Raw genomic sequence first — 24,088 nt, forward strand, 5'->3', positions numbered from 1 at the left:
TACCTGAAACCCCATGAAGTATTTACTCCCAGTGGGAAATAACTGTACTTTTAATATTGTCACGTTGCCATTTTACGGAATTATTTTCATGGCAGATTATCGTGCTTGTGTAAGGACACTGTTTATTTTTTCAAAGTCACAGCTCACAGAGAGAGAAGCTTCGTCTGATAGGATTAATTCTAATTTGGTCCCTCACACAGCACCCTCACATTCTGCATGAAGAGATGAGCTGTCTTACACCAGTGCTGGTAAACTCTTCTTAGGGTTAACACATTTTTATGTGTATTTATTCAAATATACAACTCAAGCATCTTATTATGTTGTTAGTGTATATTAATATTCTAGTAAAAGAAAATGAAACATTAATAGACTGTTATTGCAAATAAACACATCTAAGCATAAGGCAGACTTTAGATTATGTTAAATGCCTAAACACATTTGAATCAGTTCCTCCTGGGATCAGTTTCTGCAGAAACGTCCACTATGTACAATGGAAGTTTACAAAGTAACTCAATATTTCGTTGCATCATATTCAGCAAATAAAAGATTGAGAGTGAATTCATTTTCTTGCATTTATTCCACTGAGAACAAATCAATACAGTCTGTACATTTATTAGCATTGTTTTGGGGTGATCTTGCTATATATGAGCCTCACTGAGCTTGGCTGTAACCAGAGATTTGTAGGAGTTAATTCTCATACTGATTCATAAAAATACAGTGTTTTTACTATTTAAAAATGTATAGTTGTACTTGGCATCTGAGCCTACTCTGAATCACTGTGCGCAAAGCGGGAACACACCCTGGAGGGGGCGCCAGTCCTTCATAGGGCGACACTCTCTGAGATTCACTCACACATTCACACCTTTGGACACTTTTGGGCCACTAATCCACCTATCAATGTGTGTTTTTGGATTGTGGGAGGAAACCAGAGCACCCAGAGGAAACCCATGTAGACACGGGTAGAACACGCCAAACTCCTCACTGACAGACAAAGTCATCTGGAGTGGGACTTGAACGCACTACCTCCAGGACCCTGGAGCTGTGTGACTGCAACACTACCAGCTGCTCCACCGTACCGGCCAATGAACTATTGAGAACTATTTTATTTTGAACGGAGTGTTTATTTGAATGTCATCGTTTTTCTAGACATTGAAGTACACGTATAATGGGCCAAGAAACACGCAGACCAATCACATGCATTGTACATATCTCACATGACTCTGCTGCATACTAGTCAATCTGAATACTCAGCAAGGTGTCTGTTTACAGATAAAGTCCTGCTTTTCAGCCAAATAAGCCAGTCTTTTGCTGGTTACAGATAAAGTCCCACCTTTCAGCAAAAAGAGACAATCAGCTTGTGATGGATGGGGCGCCACACACTCTCACATTCACATCTATGGACACTTTAGCCAATTCACTTACAAGTGTGTGTTCTGGTACATGCTGTCTGCCTGTTCACATTGTCTGAGTTAATGCTGTGGGTCAAAGGTCTGCTGCGGTGGCTTCAGCTAAAAACAAGTATTAAGGTCAAGATTTTAGCCAGCATTAACCAGAACATGTAATTCATTCATCCTCAATTTCCATTTGTGTTTATAAGTGGAGGACTATGATACAAAGTAGAAAAACGTTACTGCTGTGGATACAGCCTTTGTTGTGTAGAAAAAATGTAATTCACTTTGTAACTTGTAATTCATTTTAAACTATTTAGCATTACAGTACGAAATAAATAACTTATGACTTTATAAAACTCTTAAGGGAAAACTAATAAACTTTTCTGTGAAACTAATCATACAATGTTTGAAAGTGAAAGAAATCACATGGCCATCTGTTCTCATACAGAATATGAGTTTGTGTGTGATAGTAAACCAACTCCTTAAATGAACGTATTTAGTGCTCTAATGTTCTCTATTGCTTTAGCTCCTGATGGGAGGCCTGCCCCCTGCTGTATTAGTGCTGCTGTAACTCTGTTGTTTATTTCAATACTGAGATAACGCTTGTTCTCAGTGCAGTGGGATATATAATTATATAAACTGGAAACACCTAACAGCTTCTGAGAGGCTATTATATTAGTGTAATGATTTTGGGGCCATACATATTCTGCCTAAATAAGGACATAAAAATAATGTCCACTAGGGGTCACCTAAAACATAGATAGTAATACAATTATAGTACACTTGCCTTTGGAGAGCAGTGTGCACCAAATATTGTAACAAAGATTCGAAAAATGATTAATAAAAAAAGAATGTTACTGACAAATCTCTTAAATTAATATCAGAATGATTTTTTAATTGCACTTGAAATTAGAAATGGTTCACTGACAGCTAATTGTCAGTTAATATGATAGCCACCCTTTGTTTTGTATTTTCACTCTTTAAATTACAAGTAAATTAACACAACTTTGTTGTTTTAAATCATGATTAAATCTCATGAAGTCCATTGCACCTCAAATCACACTACGCGTCATGGAGCTGAATATTTATTTAAACACATTTGTCCTGAGCATAAATATCAGACCACAGGTTTGTAACCCAGTACTGTAAAAATCAGCTCTTTGTGATTGTCCACTTGATTTTATATTGCTAATGTGTCATTTGGTTTATAAACATGAACAGCTCCCACATGGAGGTAAGCAAAGCCACCAGCTGTGAAGGTTTGTGAAGTGATGTTAGATTGAAGCTTCTGTTTTACAATTCCTTGGAAGGATCTATAAAAACAGACAAGAGTTTCAGAAGAGAATCCGTGAAAAGTCATACTTTAAACATTTTCACTTTTTACAATGGCTCTACAAAGGACACCTGCATTCTTAGCATGCGGGAGGCTGCTGTTTTCCATGGTAGTTCAAAGACTGGCTTAAAGTAACTTAAAGACTGTATATTGTCACCCTTCCCTTTGTGATTATGTGGTAGATTGTGTATATGTGTTTATGTGTATGGATATTTTTGCTCTGTAGAATATTGTCTGTGGCTGCCATTGTTAATCTCATCAATTTACTAAAGAATGCGTCTTTCAGTTTGTGGTTTTGTGCTATTTGTCTTTAGTCAGTGTACAAGCATTCTCTGGTCTTTTTGCACTGGCGGACTGTCGCCCACTGAGCTGTCGAAGGTCATTCTCACCTTTAGAGTTCTCAGGGCCTGATAGGCTCAGACCGAGGGCCTATTCTTCCTCTTTGTCATTGTGTGTGTGTGTGTGTGTGTGTGTGTGTGTGTGTGTGTGTGTGTATGTGCGCCTCTGTTGTCTGACTAAAGATGACGACCAGTCACGATGATGCCCCTGCCAGGTGTCCGTTTTTCCACCCTGTCTATCTTCATGTGGTCTGTCTCCTGTTTGAGAAGCCCTCCAGTCTTTGCTGCTGTTGGGTTAACCATGTTCTCTTAAGGCTTGTCACACTGACAATGCCATCTCTTGGCCATGACACTATTTAAGTACCATACTAACCATAATACCTGACATGCCCTGACCTGATCTTGACCTGACAAGATATTTATGTGTGTCTTGGTTTATTTCATTATCGTTAAACTTCAACACAGGTTTCAGGCTGCAAATGAGCCTTTAACAGCTTCATAGATGTGCTACTTGGCTACGAACCCCACTACTTTAATTGAGTTTAACACAGTCTCTGCCTCTTTGCTAAATAATAGATGAGGTAAATATAAGTATTGGAGAGTAAACTGTATATGTTTAAACTAACAATGTTAGCATATTAATATTTTTCTTTAAACAAATTTGTTTAAATGCCATTGAGCTGTATGTGGACCCTTCAGTACTTGGGTGAGTATTTATTTACTCTCAGATGATTTATAGGCCCACAAGTTCTCTTCACTAGCACCTAACATTCTCTGAAATATCTAACGATTTCTAGTGTGTTGTGGGTTGGATGGTGTTTTAGTGCACATATTGATCATGGTCTTTAGCTGTGCAGAGATGCAGGCCTTTTCTGATTGATTTGGAGCTAAAATTTAGGCCGATGTTTTAGGCTATTCTAGGAGCTGTGTTTCTCAGGACAGATTTTTGAGTTTTTCCTCTATTTCACATTTGTATTCTGCATGCATTGCAAAAGCATTTACAGAATGGAATGAAAAAAATAAAAAAATAAATAATAAAGTAGCACGATTTAGCAGACTAGGAAATTTGTAAGTTAACAGGAAGTAAGGAGACAGAATGAATGAAACATAAGATACTTAGAAATATATTGTTTCCCCTAATAGCACTTTATACGTATTACCCCTCATTTAAATTAGTGTGAACATAGTGGAAATGTAACCCCCACGTAATGCATAATAAGCTGACAAGTGTATGTTATGGGTGTATATGTTTGTGGTCTACTTTACAAGACACATATTTCATATTTTACTATTTTTTTATGTTGTTTTGCTGTTAGAGTTGTGTGGTTTTATGACCGTCTTCCAACCGCTGTTAATTCTTTAGAATTAAACTGGCTTGATGTGTTACTGTTTTAGTGATGGTGATTGATGATTGATGATTGGTATGTTCATGCCTTGCGCCCAGTGATTTAGGGGAGGCTCCAGATACACTGCGACCCTAAACTGGATAAGCAGTTAGATGAATGAATGAATGAAGCTCTTTTCTGACTTCCTCATATATTCAGCATGAATGGGTGGAGCTAAATTACCTCAAGCTGAATTAGGTAATATATATATATATATATATATATATATATATATATATATATATATATATATACGCATGCTGGTCATAAAATTAAAATATCATGAAAAAGTTCCATTCAAAAACTTGTATATTATACTCATTCATTACACACAGACTGATATATTTCAAGTGTTTATTTCTTTTAATTTGATGATTATAACTGAAAACTAATAAAAACCCCAAATTCAGTATCTCAGAAAATTAGAATATTACTTAAGAGCAATACAAAAAATAAATAAATAAATAAATAAAAGGTTTTTAGAAACTCTCGCCAACTGAAAAGTATGAACATGAAAGGTATGAGCATGTACAGCACTCAATACTTAGTTGGGGCTCCTTTTGCCTGAATTACTGCAGCAGTGCGGCATGGCATGGAGTCTGTAGCACTACTCAGGTGTTATGAGAGCCCAGGTTGCTCTGATAGTGGCCTTCAGCTCTTCTGCATTGTTGGGTCTAGCGTATTGCATCTTCCTCTTCACAATACCCTATAGATTTTCTATGGGGTTAAGGTCAGGCAAGTTTGCCGGCCATTTAAGAACAGGGAGACCATGGTCCTTAAACCAGGTACTGGTAGCTTTGGCACTGTGTGCAGGTGCTAAGTCCTGTTGGAAAATGGAATCTGCATCTCCATAATGTTGGTCAGCAGCAGGAAGCATGAAGTGATCTAAAACCTCCTGATAGATGGCTGCGTTGACCCTGGACCTCAGAAAACATAGTGGACCAATACCAGCAGATGATATGGCACCCCAAACCATCAATAATTGTGGAAACTTTACACTGGACCTCAAGCAACCTTTCTTCAGACTCTGTGACCTTGATTTAAAAAATTTCTTTCATCAGACAACATAACTTTGGACCACTCAGCAGCAGTCCAGTCTTTAGCCCAGGCGAGACACTTCTGATGCTGTCTCTTGTTCAAGAGTGGCTTGACACAAGGAATGCTACAGCTGAAACCTATGTCTTCCATACCTCTGTGCATGGGGGTTCTTGCACTGACTCCAGCTGCAGTCCAGTCTTTGTGAATCTTCCCCACATTTTTGAATGGGTTTTGTTTCACAATCCTCTCCAGGCTGTGGTCATCCCTATTGCTTGTACACTTTTTCTACCACATCTTTTCCTTCCCTTCATCTCTCTATTAATGTGCTTGGACACAGAGCTCTGTGGACAGCCAGCCTCTTTAGCAATAACAGTTTGTGTCTTGCCCTGCTTGTGTAAAGTGTCGATGGTCGTCTTTTGAATAAATATCAAGTCAGCAGTCTTCACCATGATTGTGTAGTCTACAGAACTAGACTGAGAGATTTTGAGTTAATTAGCTGATTAGAGTGTGGCACCAGGTGTCTTCAATATTGAACCTTTTCACAATATTGTAATTTTCTGAGATACTGAATTTGGGGTTTTCATTAGTTGTCAGTTATAATCATCAAATTAAAAGAAATAAACACTTGAAATATATCAGTCTTTGTGTAATGAATGTGTATAATATACAAGTTTCACTTTTTGAATGGAATTACAGAAATATATAAACTTGTTCATGATATTCTAATTTTATGACCAGCACCTGTGTGTATATATATATATATATATATATATATATATATATATATATATATATCTGGAAGCTTTAACATGTTCAATGTTCGAATACTTGAATAAAACAATCCATGATGGGCCCTTTAAATTATAATAAAAATTCTAAAAAAAAAATAAAACAACTTTGAAATCTGTCAAGTTTCCCTGTGTATGTGTGTGTGTGTATCTTTAAGCCAGTGTTTGTGTACAGTCACATTATCTTGATTCCTAAGGCCCTCACCATGCTTGACAGCAACCGTAAGAGCACCTCCAGCTGATCTTAACCTCCACACTGCCACCACAGGGAAGGAAAACAACAAAGAACACGAGAGGGTCAGCTAGAACATTTAAGGGCCAATGAAACCAGTGCTACAAGAGAGTCCTGTGTAAACTTCTATTGACATTTGCCCTTTGCTGTTCACTGCCAGCCCACCTCTATCCCCCCTTGGAGTTCTGCAACTCTTCAGCAGTCTTATACAAAATTTAAATGTTGAAAATATATTACATTATTTTTTTTATTTATATAATCTGAATAGAATAATACTTGAAACAAATACCAAAATGGTCACTGTTGTATAAAAACTCATATCCCCATTTTCTTCTTTTTTTGCAGAAATTGTCCCAAAAAAGAGGCCATTATTTTATCACAAGTCACACATGTTTTATGCAGTCCCTTGATAAGTTAATATTTTAGAGATTCTTGTGATTCTTCTACCAGTTCAAAGTTATTCTTTTATTAGGCCTGAATTATTTGCTCTCAGACATATAATTATAGGTAGTATAGGTATACTGTATAAATCTCCCTTTCACATATATACAATGACCATTTGGGAGATATGAGCTTTTGTTACTGCAGCAACAAAAACATTATATTTCATGTTCACAGGGATTGTTAAATCTCAGAGTGTGGGAGACCACTAGACAAATGCGAGGTGACCGATATGCCCTCAGTGACTGTAGAAACTGTAATAGCTTGCATCACTGCTGTTGTCCTTCTCACAATTGTCATTTGTGCGGTTTGGAGGGGAATTCTCAGTGCTGGAGGCATAGGGGGACACTCGTCTTTTCTTGCTCTCTCCGCTCTCGAACAGGCCGGAATCAGTTGAGTCCACAGATTTTACAGATGGTGTCTCCATCCAGGGGTCATCCCCAGACTCTTTGGGCTTATCCTGGAGCAGAGGTAGCCTCAGGGACTCCAGGAGGGAAGCAGGAGGGTGCAGGCGGGAATTAACTGTTGAAGGAGATGAGGGTGTGGCATGGAACCAGCTGAGGCCAGAGGTGGGCTTTCCTGGGTGAGTGTGATTGAGGTACTGTGGTGATGGCCTCCCTGTCGTCCAAGTCCCAGGGCTAGCACTGGACACAGGCCCAGAAGCGAAGGGGTTGTCGGGGTAATAACTGAGTGGGTGGTGGGGTGATGTCTGAATGGGGAAGGGCTTGTAAAGACTACTGGACGTATAGTCGCTCTCATATGAGTTGAAGTCCAGACGATTTGAGGGTGGACCTTGCTGGCTGGGTAGGTACCAGCGGGCATGAGGAACTGCTGGAGGGTCTTTGGGGCCTTGGTGGGCCATGCTGACTGGCTCCCGGCTGTAGAAGCGGCTATGCTGCAGGGGGTTAACATACTGATCGGATAAGTAAGGCTGGTGGGGGTAGCAGCTGCCTGCCATCAGCTGCTGAGTGTCTGTGGGTGAGGGAGTGAGGCGGTCCGAGTCCGGAGGTGCGTAGAGCCTGCGTGGTAACATCAAAGGTCAAATGTCAAATTCAGCTTACAAAACCCCCTGCAGAGGTGTTAAATGCAAATAGCTTAAGGGCAATATGTGAGCCTTGTTAACGCTAAAATAAAAAGACCTTTTAATTCCTCATTCATTTAATAACTTAATATGAATTGTACACAGAAACTTTGAAAGGAACCAGACCCGCAAAACGTTTAACTCTCTAGAATCTACATCATAAACATTATGAACACTATTATGTTTCTACATTAAATCATTGTCCTTCTATGACCACACAGGAGCACTATGTAGTACTACTATTACACATTGTAGCCCATCTGTTGCTATGCACATTTTTTTGACCCCCCTCCTTTAAGTGACACTGACATGGTGGTGGTGGTGGTGTGTGAGTGTGTGTTGCGCTGGTATGAGTAGATCAGACGGAGCAGGACTGCTGGAGCTTTTAAAACCCTCAGTGTCACTGCTGAACTGAGAACAGTGAAGCTGTGAGCATGGATAGTGAGTGTAGAAACATGGAGGTGCTCATATGGTTGATTGGTGTATTCTACACATGCATATATCAAGAATGTAATAACACAGCACAGTATATTATAAATGTTATTTCAAAATTTGCCTTTTTATAACCTCACAGAAGGTTGCTATATGCAACAAACCCTTCAAACATTTACTATTATTTTACTATTTACATTTCATTTAACTATTTATGTTACATTATTATTATTTTCTAATATTATTTGGTGTTTGAATGGTCTGGAAATGGAATACAAACCATTTTCAAATCATGTTCCAGATGATTTTTGGTAGGTATTTAGAGAGAGAGAGAGAGAGAGAGAGAGAGAGAGAGAGAGAGAGAGAGAGAGAGAGAGAGAGAGAGAGAGAGAGAGAGAGAGAGAGAAAGAGAAAGAGAGAGACAGAGAGAGAAAGAAAGAGATACTTACGTGTCATAATTGTCCCGGAAACCTTTTGCAAAAGGGTTATGGTCTATTTTCAGCTGTGTGATCTAAAAGGAAAAGACACATAGACACATAGACATGGATAGACAGGACATGGGACAGGAGAATAAAATAAATAATTAATCATAAGATATCTCAATACCACTTACGTTCACAAGGCTACATAAATATCCATAAAGTCCTATTAAAAAAAAAAAAAAGACTCATAGCACTTTCTAGACTGAAATGAGCTAAAGCAGATTTTAGGGTAACCATGGGTCATGTAGTCTTTATAAACTAACCCCTGCAGTTAAAGCATTGCTTAATTTACAGATTATTATTTTATGGCAAAATGTGTACACAAACAGCAGACATGGCATGGTAACTCTGTTATGACTGATCAATTACAGCACCCACTGTGGTCAGGCAGTTTCGTGCTACACTTTGTAGCACTTCATCTCTCCAGGTCTCGTCAGTGGTTATGTCACACGTTCACTGTGATTGAAAGAGAGAACAGAATCCACAGTCTGTGGGTGGTAGTGGTGGGGGGGAGGGGAGGGGGCTGACTCACATCTGCATTCTGGTAGGCCGTCACTGCAATAAACTGTGTCTCAGGGAAGATGAAGGTCTGTGCTTTAGAGCTGAGGAAGGGATCTTCTGTTCCATCCTCCTTCACCTCCACTATGTGCAAGCGAGGCTGGTACTTATGGAGAGACTGCAGCACTATCATCTGTGTGGGGGGCAAAACAATGCACATTGATACAGGGCAAAAACAGTAGACATTAGAACACAAAACCTTTATATTTACAAATAAAAACTGTGTCTTGGCTAGTTCAGTCTAGTCAATATATAAGACAAACATTTTTAAGTATAATTTTACCTAATATCAAGCATGGGCTACAGGGGTAAAAATCACCCTAGCACAGAAAGATGTCGCTATGTACTTGCATTCTCTGAAGTAATGAAGCACCATCCAGTACCACTGAGATAAGCTAGTGTGTGGTTTGTGATCCAGAACTAATCATCCAGCATCAGTTGCTGATCTCATTAATGTTTTTGTGGCTAAAAACCTTCAGATCCTGATAGAAATGTTCCAGCAGAAAGAAAATGGGAGCAAATGGGAGATGAACTATAAGCAGGGGATCACACTGCTTTTGCCATAAAAATGTTTTAAAAAAATTTAAGTAGTTATAATTTTAATTGTATTAGTTTGTAGTTTATTTATTTATTTATTTTAATAAGTATTTTATAATATTTTGTGACATTACACACTGTGTTGTTTTATAGTGTAAAACTGAAATGTGAAATGTGAATTTTATATTGAAATATGTATAGATCTAACTTTTCAAGTTTGCTAACAGACACCTGTGCCATGTTGTTGGAGCTGCCCTTGTTGTTGGTGAGTTTTAACTTTCCAAATGAGACTTCCTGCCTCATCCAGTGATTTCCAGTGTTGGGAGAATCAGGGTGCATGTACATCCTGTTGCCTGTGTGAAAGAAACATAGACATTAACCATTTGCACAATGTAATTGTGTATTATAAAAAAACTTTTAAAATTGTTGGAATTTTTTAATGGACATTAAATTGTGGGAAATAGCTCTTGTTGAAGTTTTACAGTATGTGGCTATATAAACTCACTTTCTCAGGACTATCCTTTAAATCTATTTCTGAATAATTACTACATGGAAAAAGACAAGGAACAAAGGTGAAACTTCTCAGGCACCACTCCAAAGAACAGTTTCTGAATTAAAAATAATATATATATTAAGTTTTTTGTATTAATAATATATAAGTTTTGAACTTAATAAAAAGGCTGCCGAATTAAATATAGCATTGATGTCTCCGCCTTTTTTCTTTTTTAAAAGATATAAAAGATGTGCATGATTGGAATAGGTTAGTCTGAGATGTAATGCATTATTATAGATCAGTCATTGACTGTAACCTGCTGCAGCTCACAGTCACAGGGGAAGGTCTCACGCACAGGTTTCTGTGATTGTGGTGTACAGTGACACCAAATATATTCTCACCGCCACAAGAAGACAATTGCACTGAGAAATGTTTTTTTCCCTGCAATGCACAGTGGCATTCACTATGTGAAAACCACGATACAGATAAAAATAAAAGCTAGCAGGGTAAAGTAGATACTGAGCTAGTGTGGAGAAGCAGTGGGTGCGAGTGTGTGTGTGTGTGTGTGTGTGAGAGTGTGGGTGTGTGTGAATATGTGAGAACCTGGCATGTTGCCTTCTGCTTTGCCACACTGCACCCACTTGCCCCCTTGGTATCTCCAATGGTGCTGGTCAGCAAGAACCACATCCACGTACACATTGTAGTGAGCCGACGGGTCCAGGGAGCTGATATTAAAACTGAGGAAAGGGAACATCCTCCTGCTCAAAGAAAACCACAGAGAAACCAAAAAGAGGAGATATGAGAAAAAAATATTTCATGTTACGCTACCCTGAATTAATTTGTTCAGATTTTAACTTATATAGTTCTTCAAAAAGAAATAATTTTCTTCATTCAAAATTATTTTTCTAAATAAATTTGAAACATTTATTTCAATTCACAATGTTCAGTTAAAAAAAGATAAATATATATATAAAGGAAACGATGGTTTTGTTGTGGCCATAACAATGCCATATTTTACAAATCACAAGATCATTCCTAGATATTATGAAACATTTGTATTGATCTATTATGGAATTCTTTCAAAAGGTAAAGTACAGCTGAGGAGGTCAGAGATGATAGAATGAGGAAAAAGGAAAGTCCTTTTATTGAATAAATATTTGTTTATTCATCATGATAAGGTGAATGTGTTTTAAATTGGTTGATATAAGGGTGTTCCTGTGTGTATGTGTGAGTGTGAGTGTATGCGCGTGTCTGTATCTGTGTCTGTGTGTGGTGTATTCCTGTGTTTCTGTGTATGTGTCTGTGAAGTGTGATGAACTTTATCCTGCATCCCTGCTTGTATTGCCTGGGGACACACTGACCTCTTGGTCACCTTCTCTCAGTGACATCCTCCAACATAAAAATCAGTTCAGCTAGTAATGCTGCAGCAATCAGCTGCCTTTTCTCCACACATCTTTTATTAAAAGACACTATTAAAAATTCACATGTAGCCTGCACCTCTATCTCTAAGGGCCTCAGACCACAGACACACACACACACACACACACACACGCACAGTCTTGTCTCTGTGGTTTCAGGTGACATTATATAGACTTTTTTGCCAACTAAAACTAACCCTTATCTTTACCATTGCTGTAACTCTAAATTTACAATAACCCTAACGTACGCCTTCACATTAAAATTCACATATTTATTTCCAGAATCCAAGGGTAAAAGAGATTGTGGTCTCATTGTGGAGATTGTGTAGAATTTAATGTAACATAATTTAAATATTAACATGGCTGAAGGTGTGGCTGCTATAGTCCGTTATTTTATTATGGCATTAATACATATGCAAATCGTCACTGTCCAAAAACTAATGAGGATGCATAGACAACCAGGAACAAAATGTCTTTACATTACATTAACTTACACCAATGACATTGAAGGGAGGACCTTGTTCATATTTTTACATCTCTGAATAATCTGAATTCTTTCCCTCTAAGAACATAATTATTTTTATGTAAATCAACTAATTTGAAGATGCATTATTTTATGACAACAGCAATAAACATGTTTGAAATCATTTGCATTTACAGTAAATCCATAGCCTTCCTCATTAGAGAGAAATGGCTTCACAATATGTTGTGTGCTGGGTATAAGAAAACTGTGTGCGATAAACACAGGGATAATTGGTGCTACAATACCACAACACGGCACTTGACTTTTTGGCACATTCTCTTACACACAAACTTGCTTCAGGCTACAGGGTTTTCAGAGACATTTTGACTGTATACAAGCACTCACTGTATCAGTCATTTCATTCAAGAAGTCTGACTGTGGTAGGCTCTACTGCTCAAGCACAAACCTCCGCTTCATTCTGATACTCTGTGAAGGTGTAAACATCAGAATGGTGTTCAGACCTGAAGTGTATTCTATGAAATTACTGATTGTTTTATAATAGATATTTAAATGACATTTGAAACTTTTCAGGTTTTGAATGTGTTCTAAGTGTCTTATTAAAACACTACAATTATTCGTGGACGTGCAGGTAAAATATTTTTATGCATGTGGGGCTTTGATGACACATAATTTCTGATTTGAGTCACATAAAGAGTAGAGAGGTTAGTATTAATGTAGGATATTTAGCTTTAGATCTGAAACACTGCTTCTGTTCCTCCCAAATGTATTGGGTAAAACTCCATCACCCTAGAGAATGTTTTTTCTGTTGCTCCACAGACTAATTCAAGGGAGATTATACCATTCAATATAATTTGTGGCTGCTCCAAAGCATCCCAGTTTGTTTAATACATTTTTAAGGAGAATATATAAATAGATGGCAGGTGTATATAAAAGTTGACAAATTGTAAATTAATGTGTCAATGGGTAGATCTCTCTGGGCTCCAGTTCTAGAGTTAAGAAAATCTACTTAATGCTGTAAACAAAAACCATAACTACTCAACAGAAATATTTTACCTGCCTCCCTCTGGAAATAGATATATTGGCATGCGACTTGACCTTTTGTGTACTCGTCAACCTACGAGAGAAGGTAAATTCCTTTAAGGCTTGTTCTTTTGACATTCACCACTTCACTGCTACAGGCTTACGATGGCCACTCTGTACATAACCATCAAAGAGCAATGCCTCGCTCACAAGCAAATATTAAATGGAAGAATGCTAATGTGTGTTACACCTCCCAAACATACAGTTCTACTTACTCAAATTGCCCGAGAGGGAGAGGGAGTAAGAGACAGCATAAGTAGAAGACATGCAATGAACGATCCTCTGATTAATGGCAGGAAATGGGTGTTCACATATAATTTCTCTATAAATTGTGTAGCTGATCGATTCGTTATTGGCTGAGCAAAATTCCATTGCAATTATGTGAATATCTACTTGTTCATTTTTGTACCTAAAACTGTAGATGTCTCTGCGAATACAGGGAGGATGTAGAAATTGCACTGTTCCTGTACATTACTGATTGCTTTAGTGTAAAGCCACTGTCTTCAAACTGGGGTTTGATTCCATTAACCCGGTTAGCACACCATGCGATACCAACAGGGGCCCTTAAACCAGATCCTAGCCATGTATTTGTCTACAAATGTACCGTGATTCGAATGTTAAGCCACTCTGATTAAGAGCATCTGCCAAATGCCATGACTGTCATTGTAATAGTTGCACTAAAATATAGCAACCCATGCTGTATTTTTATTTAGCTAAATGCTTTCTGATGCGGTTATTTATCTACTTATGGGTCTATTTTGTGGAAGGAAGTGGTTAATCAACGTTTATAATATAACATGCCCTTTTCTCAAGATAGTCACTTCCCTAATATTTTAAACCTTCCGGTATAGCTGGCACCAAAACCTCAGCATGTTCATGTGCTGTGTGTCATCAGATGGCAGTCCACACACACTAATAATCAGTCATCATCGTGAGATGGATAGTGGCATTGTAAAGCCAGGGTGTGATGGGTTTATTCTTTCATATCAGCCAGCAATATAAGTGAAAACAGAAACCAGAGCAAGGCTCATCTCTGAGCCATTTTACTCCCTCTGACTCCTCTAGCTGACAGATAACCAGAGTTATGTTGCCTTCTCGTTCTTCCTCTGACTGAGCTCCTTAAGGTTGTCAGACTTATCTAAAAAAGACGATTTATAAGAAATCAGTACCTGGCAAGGGGAAACCTACGGGTTTACCACAGAGAAGTGAGTTTTGCATGAGTGGGAGGAACCGGTTTACTATGACAAAAATGGTTAACCTATGGAAACTTCTCTATGACTCCTTTTTTTGACTTAAAGGCTTAGTAAAGACTCTCTTCCAGTAGGTGGTTGCCAAACACATATGTCCCTCCTCTGCTGTCTAGGACTCTTATTTGCTCTGATGAGTGAAAGAGTTTCCATTAGTTTTATCTGATATCACTTTTCAGTTTCTAAAAAGTGTACATGCTGTACACTATGAACAGCAACGGCAGCACACACACACACACATCTCTTCAGGGTAAAGTAGGCATGAACTGAAACTTAAAAGAGATTATAAACAACAGAGAAACATGCTTTGCTAAGACACACTGACCACTTCCTTTATAAAGGCAAGAAAGCGTATGGTGAGTCAGAAAGATGGCAGAGGCAAATAGATAAATAGATAGTGGAAAGATAATAAGAGGAGGTTAAAGATAGAGTGCAGTGTGTGTGTGTGTGTGTGTGTGAGAGAGAGAGAGAGAGAGAGAGAGAGAGGGAGAAAGGGAGAGAGAAAGGCAACGATGTGAAGCAGAAGATAGCTGAGTGACTGGATATTCAGTGGGGAGAAGACTTTTCTCCTTGAGTGCACTCACTGATTCACCAGGACAGGAGTTCAGGTCCAGTTTATGTCACTGCACCTACGCTTGATCGTCTATGATGAAAACACGCCAGTCTATAGCTGGTAGTGGACCCAGCCAGGTCTTCCTGTACAAACCCCTCCGATTTATTCCCAGATTTTCCTTCTCTTTTTGTTTTTATGTGCACCTGCCTATAAACCAGACTGGAGAGGCAGCCTACTGGCCTGCTGCAGAGTTTTAGAGTATAACAAACATGCATTCTTAATAACACTGGGGCCAAAAAATGCTTCATAGTAGAGGCACATTTGGCGCCCTAAAGAACTTCTTGATTCATGATTAAAGATGTTGTAAACATATTTAGTGCCAAGATGTTTACGGAAGTCAAGACTGTAAAAAGAATGCTCAAACCGGTAAAGTATTTTCTTTATGAGGATACTTATACCTTTATATTCGACACTAGAAATGACCAATTAGTCAGGACTATACTGAAATACCAATTTAAAATTGTGTCATTTATAAAGGGGGCTGCTTGACATGAAAAAGATAGCACAGTGGTGCAACAGGTACAGTCATTCCTACACAGATCTTGGGGTCCTGGGCTCAATCATTGCCTAGGGTCACTGTTTGTGAGGAGAATGGTGTGCCATTTTTAGTGTGGGGTTCCTCCACCCACTAATTAAAAACACATGTAAATTGGTTGATATATGCATAGTTCTGTGTGAGTGAGTGATGCCCTGCTGTAGATTGATGCATCATCCAGGGTGTGTTTGTTGGCTCAGTAATTTGGGGATATAGCAGTTACAAAAAATGAATGAATGAATGCACGCATGAAACATTGAACCTAAATGTTTTAGGCCACACATCTCATTTACAAACATGGTTCTTAAGGGTCTATAAAACACTTTTTGGTTCTTGGTTTGCATGTATGCATTTTGGAAAAGCCTTAAATAATATTCACATTATTCTTCATTTCTTTAAACTTTACAGATCTCATTTTAAAAAAAATTCTCCTTAATGAATGAACCACCTAAAGTGGTCATTCTATAGCACTACTCCAAAGAACTGATGTCAGCTTTATTTCTTCATATTTATTAAGTGTTTGTCAGGTATTATACCGATGTGGTGAGTTCAGAAACCACTGTTCAAATGCAGATGTTGGAGTGGCTTCACTGTACACAGCTCTGGCAGAATATTTTCTTTTGAAAAGTGTGTGAGCTAAGCGACCACACTCACATCCCTCATAACAGACAGTTCCTTTGATCTTGATGTTGTTTTACTGAACTGCCTCTGTCACATGTCATCTGCATCTATCAGCGCTGCTCTTCTGGATTCTCCTGGAGGTTGCACCTAGCAGCTTGGCAGCGAGCAAAGTGCCACAAGTCCAACAGCTACTCAGAAACTTCACTCTGCTGAGGCCCTGGCTGCTCGCAGCAACACTCTGCTTTGCTCCATGCTTGCTACATTACCAGCTGAACAGGAAATGACATGTTCAGTGCAAGAAAAAAAAACAACAACAGAAGAAACAGAGAGCAAATGCAAAAACTAAAATAGAAATAAATATCCTCTCACCCTAGCAGAACAACACACATCTATGCTGTACAACTGGTACAGGGGAAAGACGAGGTAGCAGTGTTCTGTACTTTATCATATGCAGATACGCAATATAATTTATGGAGAATGCACAAAGCCAATGAACTGCCTTATTATCATGTTATATTTATTGGGCGATCTTTAAAGACTAACTCTAATACTGTAGCCCCATGCCATGCAAAAGTGAACTGAACCATGCAAAACTTCCTGCTCTTGTGCACTTATATAAAAAGTATAAGAGCATGTAAGCTACTTCTTAGCTATTATAGGAATATAACTATTTGCATTGATAAAGTAATGATGCCGTAAAGAACCGTCTGAAATGTTCACCAACACTGCACACTCCTGACACTAAATTTCCAGATGCGAATTCGCTGAAGCAGAAAAGCTGGTTTTATTCTCACATTGAGCAGAGACCCATGATTCCTCTGAGTGTGAACTTCGCAGAAGTCTGAAAGATCTACAAAGAAGCTGCTGAATCACATCTCCATGAAGAGTACTCTCCACCAAACCAAACTCAGGGAGCTTATCTGAGGAGCCACAGATATCATATCAAAGCAAAATCATGTATTTCCAAAATGGTAACTTTACAGGAGAAAGCAAATATACCCTGCGTTTGTAATGTAAGATTATTGCCAAAAATCTATTTTTTTCCTGTTTCATTTGTTAATAAATGTTCACAATGTAGTAAGAAGCTACTATGCTCAAATAAAGAGGAGAAGAAATATATTAAAATTTTTGGTTTGTATTTTAGATTAAATACAATATATTAGATTGCACACTATAACTTTTGAAGGCATTTCACATATGGTATTAATATATTAGTTAATGAAATTACGTTAAGAATGAGGTAGATTATGAATCTTTCTGTTTTAAAAGTCAGCTAATATAAATGATCTCAGAAGGCCATAGCTCAGGATAGCAAGCAGTTTTAGCATTGTTTACCTATACATTTCAGAGAATCATTTAAAAGAGTATTTCCCATCATCAATACATCAGTCGAGTATAAAACAATAAGAACACAACAACTGAAATCCTAAGGTTTTGTAGCTATGCAGTAAATTGGCTTTTAAGTTTGGCTCTGGATTTTCAATATTTCTGTAAGTGTTCAGAAACCTACTTTTCACCTCTACATAGAACTGTACACTCTTTCAAACTGTTTTTTTCTATGCTCAACTTTTGTTAAAAACTGCTGATCTTTTGACTGCGGAGATGAATTGATATCAACACGTGGGTGCTTCCCCCATTCTTTTTGGAACAAAACAGACGTAAGGCGGTTTGGGCTGAACTCATACAGAGCATGTTTGAAAGAGTTTGATGCTAATAGAGAGTATGAGGGTTAGTATCAGTGCTGCTACTGGAGAAACTGGGGGCAGTTTTAGAGGAGAACTTGAAAAGGCTTGAGGACCTCTGCTCTCGCCTCGTCTCAGGCTCTGGGCCTTTACAGCGCATTTCAAAGCTTCAGCTTGGACTGCATCTCACCACACTTCTGAGGAAACCTGCCTCGCTGCACACACTATCAGACCAGAGGGAGAGAGAGAGAGAGAGAGAGAGAGAGAGAGAGAGAGAGAGAGAGAGAGAGAGAGAGAGAGAGCAAGCGAGCAAAGAAAGAGCAAGACAGAGAGCGAGAAAGAAAAAAAATCATCTTCCTTCATTTCCTGCACTTCAAAGTCACCTCCACTGATGTGTATGACCATTTGAGTTTCAGCCTCAGCCACCCTCCACCACCCCACTACCAACCCCCCCACCAGATACCACCCCCCACCTCCTAGCCTCAAGACCCCCACCCTACTCTTCCTGCTCCTGCTAGCTGAATGAACTAAGCTGGGCCACTTGTTGGTACAGAGTCCTACCACTTCAATACCCTATTATATAAAACTTTCACCTACTTTTCACATCATTTATATTTCACTGTTGCTGTTTGAAGATGAAACAATATTGCAGATAATCTTTAATTGCATTTTCAAAAATGGCAACCTATCGTGTTTTAGAATTCTAGAATTCAACAGAAGACATTTAAATTCATTACTATTTCTTTTGAAATCAAATGTAAATTAATTAGACTTTATAGACTTAATTAGAATTAGAAATATAAATAGTTTTCCTCAATATTGTATTGTTCTAACTGAACAACAATGAAGGATTGCCTTGAGTCCTTCATAAGTATTTATTTAGTATTTCCAATGCATGCTAAAGAACGCTTAGCTTGTACATTACTTTTTATTAAGAACAGAACTGTAACATATTCTTTTATGTTTTTAAGTAGTGCGTATTCCAAGCCATTTTTAGTCGTATTTGTTATGGTATCTTAAAATTACTTTTTATTAAAAAAAAAAAAGTTACAAATATATTTTCACTTAAATAAATAAATATTTGCCCTTTTTTTAGATGTTGATTGTACTGTGTGACACCTCCATAAAACAGACCAAGAGAAATGCTATTTTTTAATAAAAAAAAATTAAATATGTGTATGCCTTCTCTTCTCTAAATGTTTCATTATTATTATTATTATTATTATTATTATTATTATTATTACTATTATCTCGTTTTGGACAATTACATTATATATCTCCCTTGATAACACGGATGTGAGTGTGACTTTTAAAATTAACTTGAACCTTAAAGGAAAAGATGTATAATAAAAATACAAAAATCTTTTTAGTTTACCATTTCTTTGCTCTTTTCAGAGCTCTAAGGAACAAATGAACAAGACAAAGCTGAAATAGCATTGGACTCCACAGAGGACTGCACTGTAAACCTGCTACTCTTACTCAAGCTGGAACTGAAAGTTGTACCTTTCTCTTTGCTGAAGAGAGCGCTAAGATATCCAAAGGATGTGCTGTGTTACAAAAGGCAGGTGTCTCAAGGTCTTTCTTTTTGTTATCCTGTCCTTGAGAAGCTCCAGTGAAGCCTACTTCTCTGGTGGTTGCATGCCTTATGCTAAAGTTGCAATCAACATTGCACTATACATGCTTGTCGTACAAGTGGCTATTGCTGTAACACAAATGTTTTTGTTAATGTCTTCATGAACAAGTCATGAACATTTTTCCCAAGGCGATGTGTGACCAACAGATTTAGAATGTGTGTGTGTGTGTGTGTGTGTGTGTGTGTGTGTGTGTGTGGGTTTGTGTGTGTGTGTGTGTGCGTGTGTGCACGTTGTAGGCGAGATGTATTAATTACTTCAATTATACGAGCAGGGCAACTGTGGCTGCAATGTCATTTTCCACAAGGTCTCAAGGCATCTGCCACAACGACTTACATCAAAAAGTGGGTATTCTCATACACCCCTGCTGCATATGACCACTCTGGAAACACATACACACACGCATGCACGCACACGCACACACACACACACACACACACACACACACGCACACACACACACACACACACACACACACACTCATACCCATACACACATACACCCACACACACACATATGCAAACATGCACACAGTAATCCCCCCCCCCCACACACACACACACACAAATTTACAAACAAACTGTACTTTAAAACTGTTTGTAACTGAAGTTTGCTCTTTCAATTAATTAAACAAATTATTTTGTTTTGATAACACATTGATAAATGCATTAAAGTTCAAGCCATTTTTGATGTAAAATTGTAAAATTGTCATAAGTCTAAAATGTTTCCACAGCATAATAAAAATACTGTGATAAAATCCAAATCTAGTATAATTTACATGAAAAATCTATTCCGACTTTATAACATTCCTATTAACTATGTAGCTACACATTAACAGCAATATGACTAATGCTAATTCTATTACATATCAGTTACAGTGTTACTATTTATGCAAATGCACTTATGTATTTCCCTCTTGACATATGCATTTGCATATAATTATGTAGCAATTACCAAAATACATTTGCGTAATTACATGGAAAATAATTAAAATGATAGCTTTTTTTTATATAAAACATAACACTGAAAACTCTATAAAAGTGAATACATTTCCATTGATTTCCTTACTGGTGAAAGTATTGTTATCTACTTAAAATAAAGTGGTACCAAAATTTCTGTTTGACATCGTTACATGAGCAAGAAGTAACCTTCAAAGACGATACAAATCATTTGCCTGATCACTGTTAACAAATGGTAGAAAATATTAAAATACAGAACGAATATGCAGGTAACTTAATAAATAATATAAAAAGTTATACCTGTTAAGTTCCTCAATTTATTTAAGCCAAGTATTATTTGAAAGCTCTAGTTTGGTAATAAAAGACTTTCTGATAGCATGATTACATGGCATTGATGTGGGTCACCAGAATCTTGGCAGCGGCCTACTCAGTGAGATAACTCAGTTAAATATCTAGGCCAGCTCTCTATGTTTTAATAACACCAGAAAGTAACTTCAGATAACAGGTTTGATTATTCATCTACCACATGATGCAGTTTCATAACAAACACATATTTCACATTTTCTCAATTTTGATGTGAAATTGACATAAACCGCTAAACGTAAAATGATAAATTTTAACATTGAACAGTTCTAAAAGACAACAAAAACTCTAAAACTGAAACATGCCAAAAGTGGATTTGAAGTGTAAGTGAGGTTTGAAAGTATGTAAAATATTGCTTAAATGTTGCCTTGGATTGGCTCATAAAAAGTATATATTTGAGATGAATAAATCCAAATAAATTGCTTGTTGCCAAATTAAGTAATTTTAGGTTGAAAAACTCATATATATATACACATATATATAGTCATATATATGTCCATTTAAACAGATGGCTATTTAAATATACCCTATTATTATAATTGTACTAAGCCCTATGATAATTGTCAACAAAAGATTTCAAAGCGTTACTTTAATTTATAGGGAAAAAATGTCCAGGTACATCATTAGATTTGAATGCCATGTTTCTGAATATTCATTAGATTACTCATAAAATCTGTGGATCATTGCAATGCTTACTGACCTGTTGAGTACACTCTCTGTGAGGTATATCTATAGGTATATTTCCCACCTCACCAATTCAGCCACAGTCTACAGTTTTTCTTCCTCATCCTCTCAGCTCTTGAAAACTCCTCAAACACTCTCCTTGCTTAACTCTTCATAGTTTAACAGACTTTATCATTTTCACCACCTTCAATTGTTTCTGTAAAGTGGGGTTGAACACCTAAACATCTGTTTACCTTAACACTAATGAAAGTCAGAGTGTGTCTGAGTGAAGGGACTCGTGGCCTAAATGACCTCTCTCGCTCCCTCTATATTCATAACCCTTCTAATTAGCCTTCTAAATTTAAGAGGCAGCTCAATTTCACGTCCACCTGCTTCAGCTGGCACCATGTGCTCTATTCACTAGGCATTTCTTGCTTACCCCCCACTGCATCACTTACATTACAGTGAATGTGTTGCACTATATGTACATGTCTACACGGCTGGACACCCCATGGGTAAATGAACTGTTTTGTTGATGTTTGTAAGTGAACGTAATTGCATTGTCGGAGAGGAAAGCACTTCTGATTATTTTCATGCACACTCACTGTCCATCTACTGAAATAAGAAAGTGAATTCAGAAATAAAATGAAGGTAAATAAACGTATATATGTTTCAACTTGAATGTGACCCATAAAAGGGAAAACAATTTTACTAAAGGTGTTTAAACAAAGAAAAATATTTATGATTTTATATTTTAATTTATTTTGAACCCAAAATCCTTAGGCTAGATGTTGTGAGCTTAAATGTGCAGGAAATCTATTTAGAGTTTCTTCAATGTCATTTGACCAGGGGGTGCACAAATTTTGCTTGTGACTTTATAGACTCCTACTCCATCCTACTGACAAATTTCAGTGCTTCCATTCCACACCTCACAGCTGCTTTGATGCAGGTATCCACCCCCACATCCCACTAATAATTGCCCTCTGACCCTAATACTTCTACTACCCCAACCAAACACACATGCAAGTGTGCACGCACACCCTCACTGACCTGCCCTGCTTGGTGATGATCATCTCGGTCTGGTACTTGTGGAATTTGGCCCACAGCGGAAAGTTGTTGAGGACGACCTGGGTCTTGCCGCAAACCTGGAGGCCCGGGAGAGCGCACAGGGGCGGTGCGCGAGGGTACCCGTGCTGCAGGTGCGCGGCGTGGTGAGGATGATGGTGATGAGGAGGAGGAGGCGGGGGAGGGTGAGGGGGAGTAGGGTGGTGATGATGATGATGATGGTGATGATGGTGGGGGTGCTCCGGGTAAGTGGCGTAAGCGTCCACTCCCGCGCCGTAGCTCTGGAAGTGACAGCTGGCTAGCGGCGCGCCCGCGTAAAAGCGGCCCTGCTCCGTGGCGGCGGCGAAGGGCAGCGGCGGCGCACTCTCGCTCTCGTGTCCCTCAGCCGGCGGCTTGTCGCGGTGCGCCGGGTTCACGTCCGCGTCCTTGGGAAAGCCGTGCGCGTCCGCTCCATTCAGCAGCATGTTGCGCTGGAAGTTGCCGCCTATGCCGCCCATGCGCGTGCGGGAGCATAGGCTCACTCTCCAGCGGGAGAGAAGGGAAATAAACAACAACAACAACAACAAGAACAACAGCAACAAAAGAACAACAACAACAACTAAGTTTCACACGAACGTTTCCGAAGAGAAACTCAGAGAGCGTGTTGGAGAATTACGCACAGAGCAGTCCCATAGCTCACAGTCAGAGCAGCGGCGCGCTTCTGGCCTTTACACCGCGCAAAAGAGACAGAATCAGGCGCACAAGAGTCCCATGCCTAAAACACATCGGAAACAGCTCGGAGTCGTGTTTTAATTCTCCTACACTTGGATGTGCTGCTGCTATAAAACTTTTTTTAAAGCTCAGAATGACAGCGCGTGCACTCGGTGATATATCCATTCGGTGGCTGCGGATCAGGAGGAGGTGGAGCTCAGGCCGAGCAGGACGCGGATAGGGCGCGTCGATTCTCGAAGCCACCTGTTTTCCGGCAAGCACCGCCATCCCTTGCTCGGATAGGTCGTCTCTTGCGGAGGTGCGCGCGCGCGTGTGTACTAGCAGCCAATCCGAGCTCAGAAGGTGGGACATGAGGGAGTGCTTCAAGCCAGTGCATACGCCGGAAGGCGGGGTTAGTCTGAAAACGGGTGGAGTTAAAGGGGCCTTCCTCTGATCTCCTTGAGGGGATAGACACTGGACACTTTAGGAGACACACAGGGAGAAGGAA

General features: G+C 38.7%; 1 protein-coding gene across 1 annotated transcript; it reads right to left on the bottom strand.

Annotated features, from left to right (window-relative positions):
- Positions 1 to 6,813: 6,813 nt before the first annotated feature.
- tbx21 (T-box transcription factor 21) lies at positions 6,814 to 23,681 on the bottom strand. Its single transcript, XM_066665151.1, has 6 exons — positions 22,876 to 23,681; positions 11,133 to 11,287; positions 10,268 to 10,389; positions 9,474 to 9,632; positions 8,909 to 8,970; positions 6,814 to 7,965 (listed from the first exon to the last, which is right to left on the bottom strand). Exons 1-6 carry the CDS (start codon positions 23,385 to 23,387, stop codon positions 7,185 to 7,187), a joined length of 1,791 nt encoding a protein of 596 aa, XP_066521248.1. The 5' UTR covers positions 23,388 to 23,681; the 3' UTR covers positions 6,814 to 7,184.
- Between the last annotated feature and the right edge of the window lie 407 nt (positions 23,682 to 24,088).

The sequence above is a fragment of the Hoplias malabaricus genome, chromosome 3 (assembly GCF_029633855.1).
Source record: "Hoplias malabaricus isolate fHopMal1 chromosome 3, fHopMal1.hap1, whole genome shotgun sequence".
NCBI classification, from domain to species: Eukaryota; Metazoa; Chordata; class Actinopteri; order Characiformes; family Erythrinidae; genus Hoplias; species Hoplias malabaricus.

Excerpts from the sequence above, each read along its gene's own strand:
- tbx21 (XM_066665151.1), bottom strand. The coding sequence starts at position 23,387 with ATGGGCGGCATAGGCGGCAACTTCCAGCGCAACATGCTGCTGAATGGA. Across the intron at positions 11,288-22,875 it reads ATCATCACCAAGCAGGGCAG|GAGGATGTTCCCTTTCCTCA; the intron begins GTCAGTGAGGGT and ends TTCTTTGAGCAG. Across the intron at positions 7,966-8,908 it reads TTCCGGGACAATTATGACAC|GCTCTACGCACCTCCGGACT; the intron begins GTAAGTATCTCT and ends GTTACCACGCAG.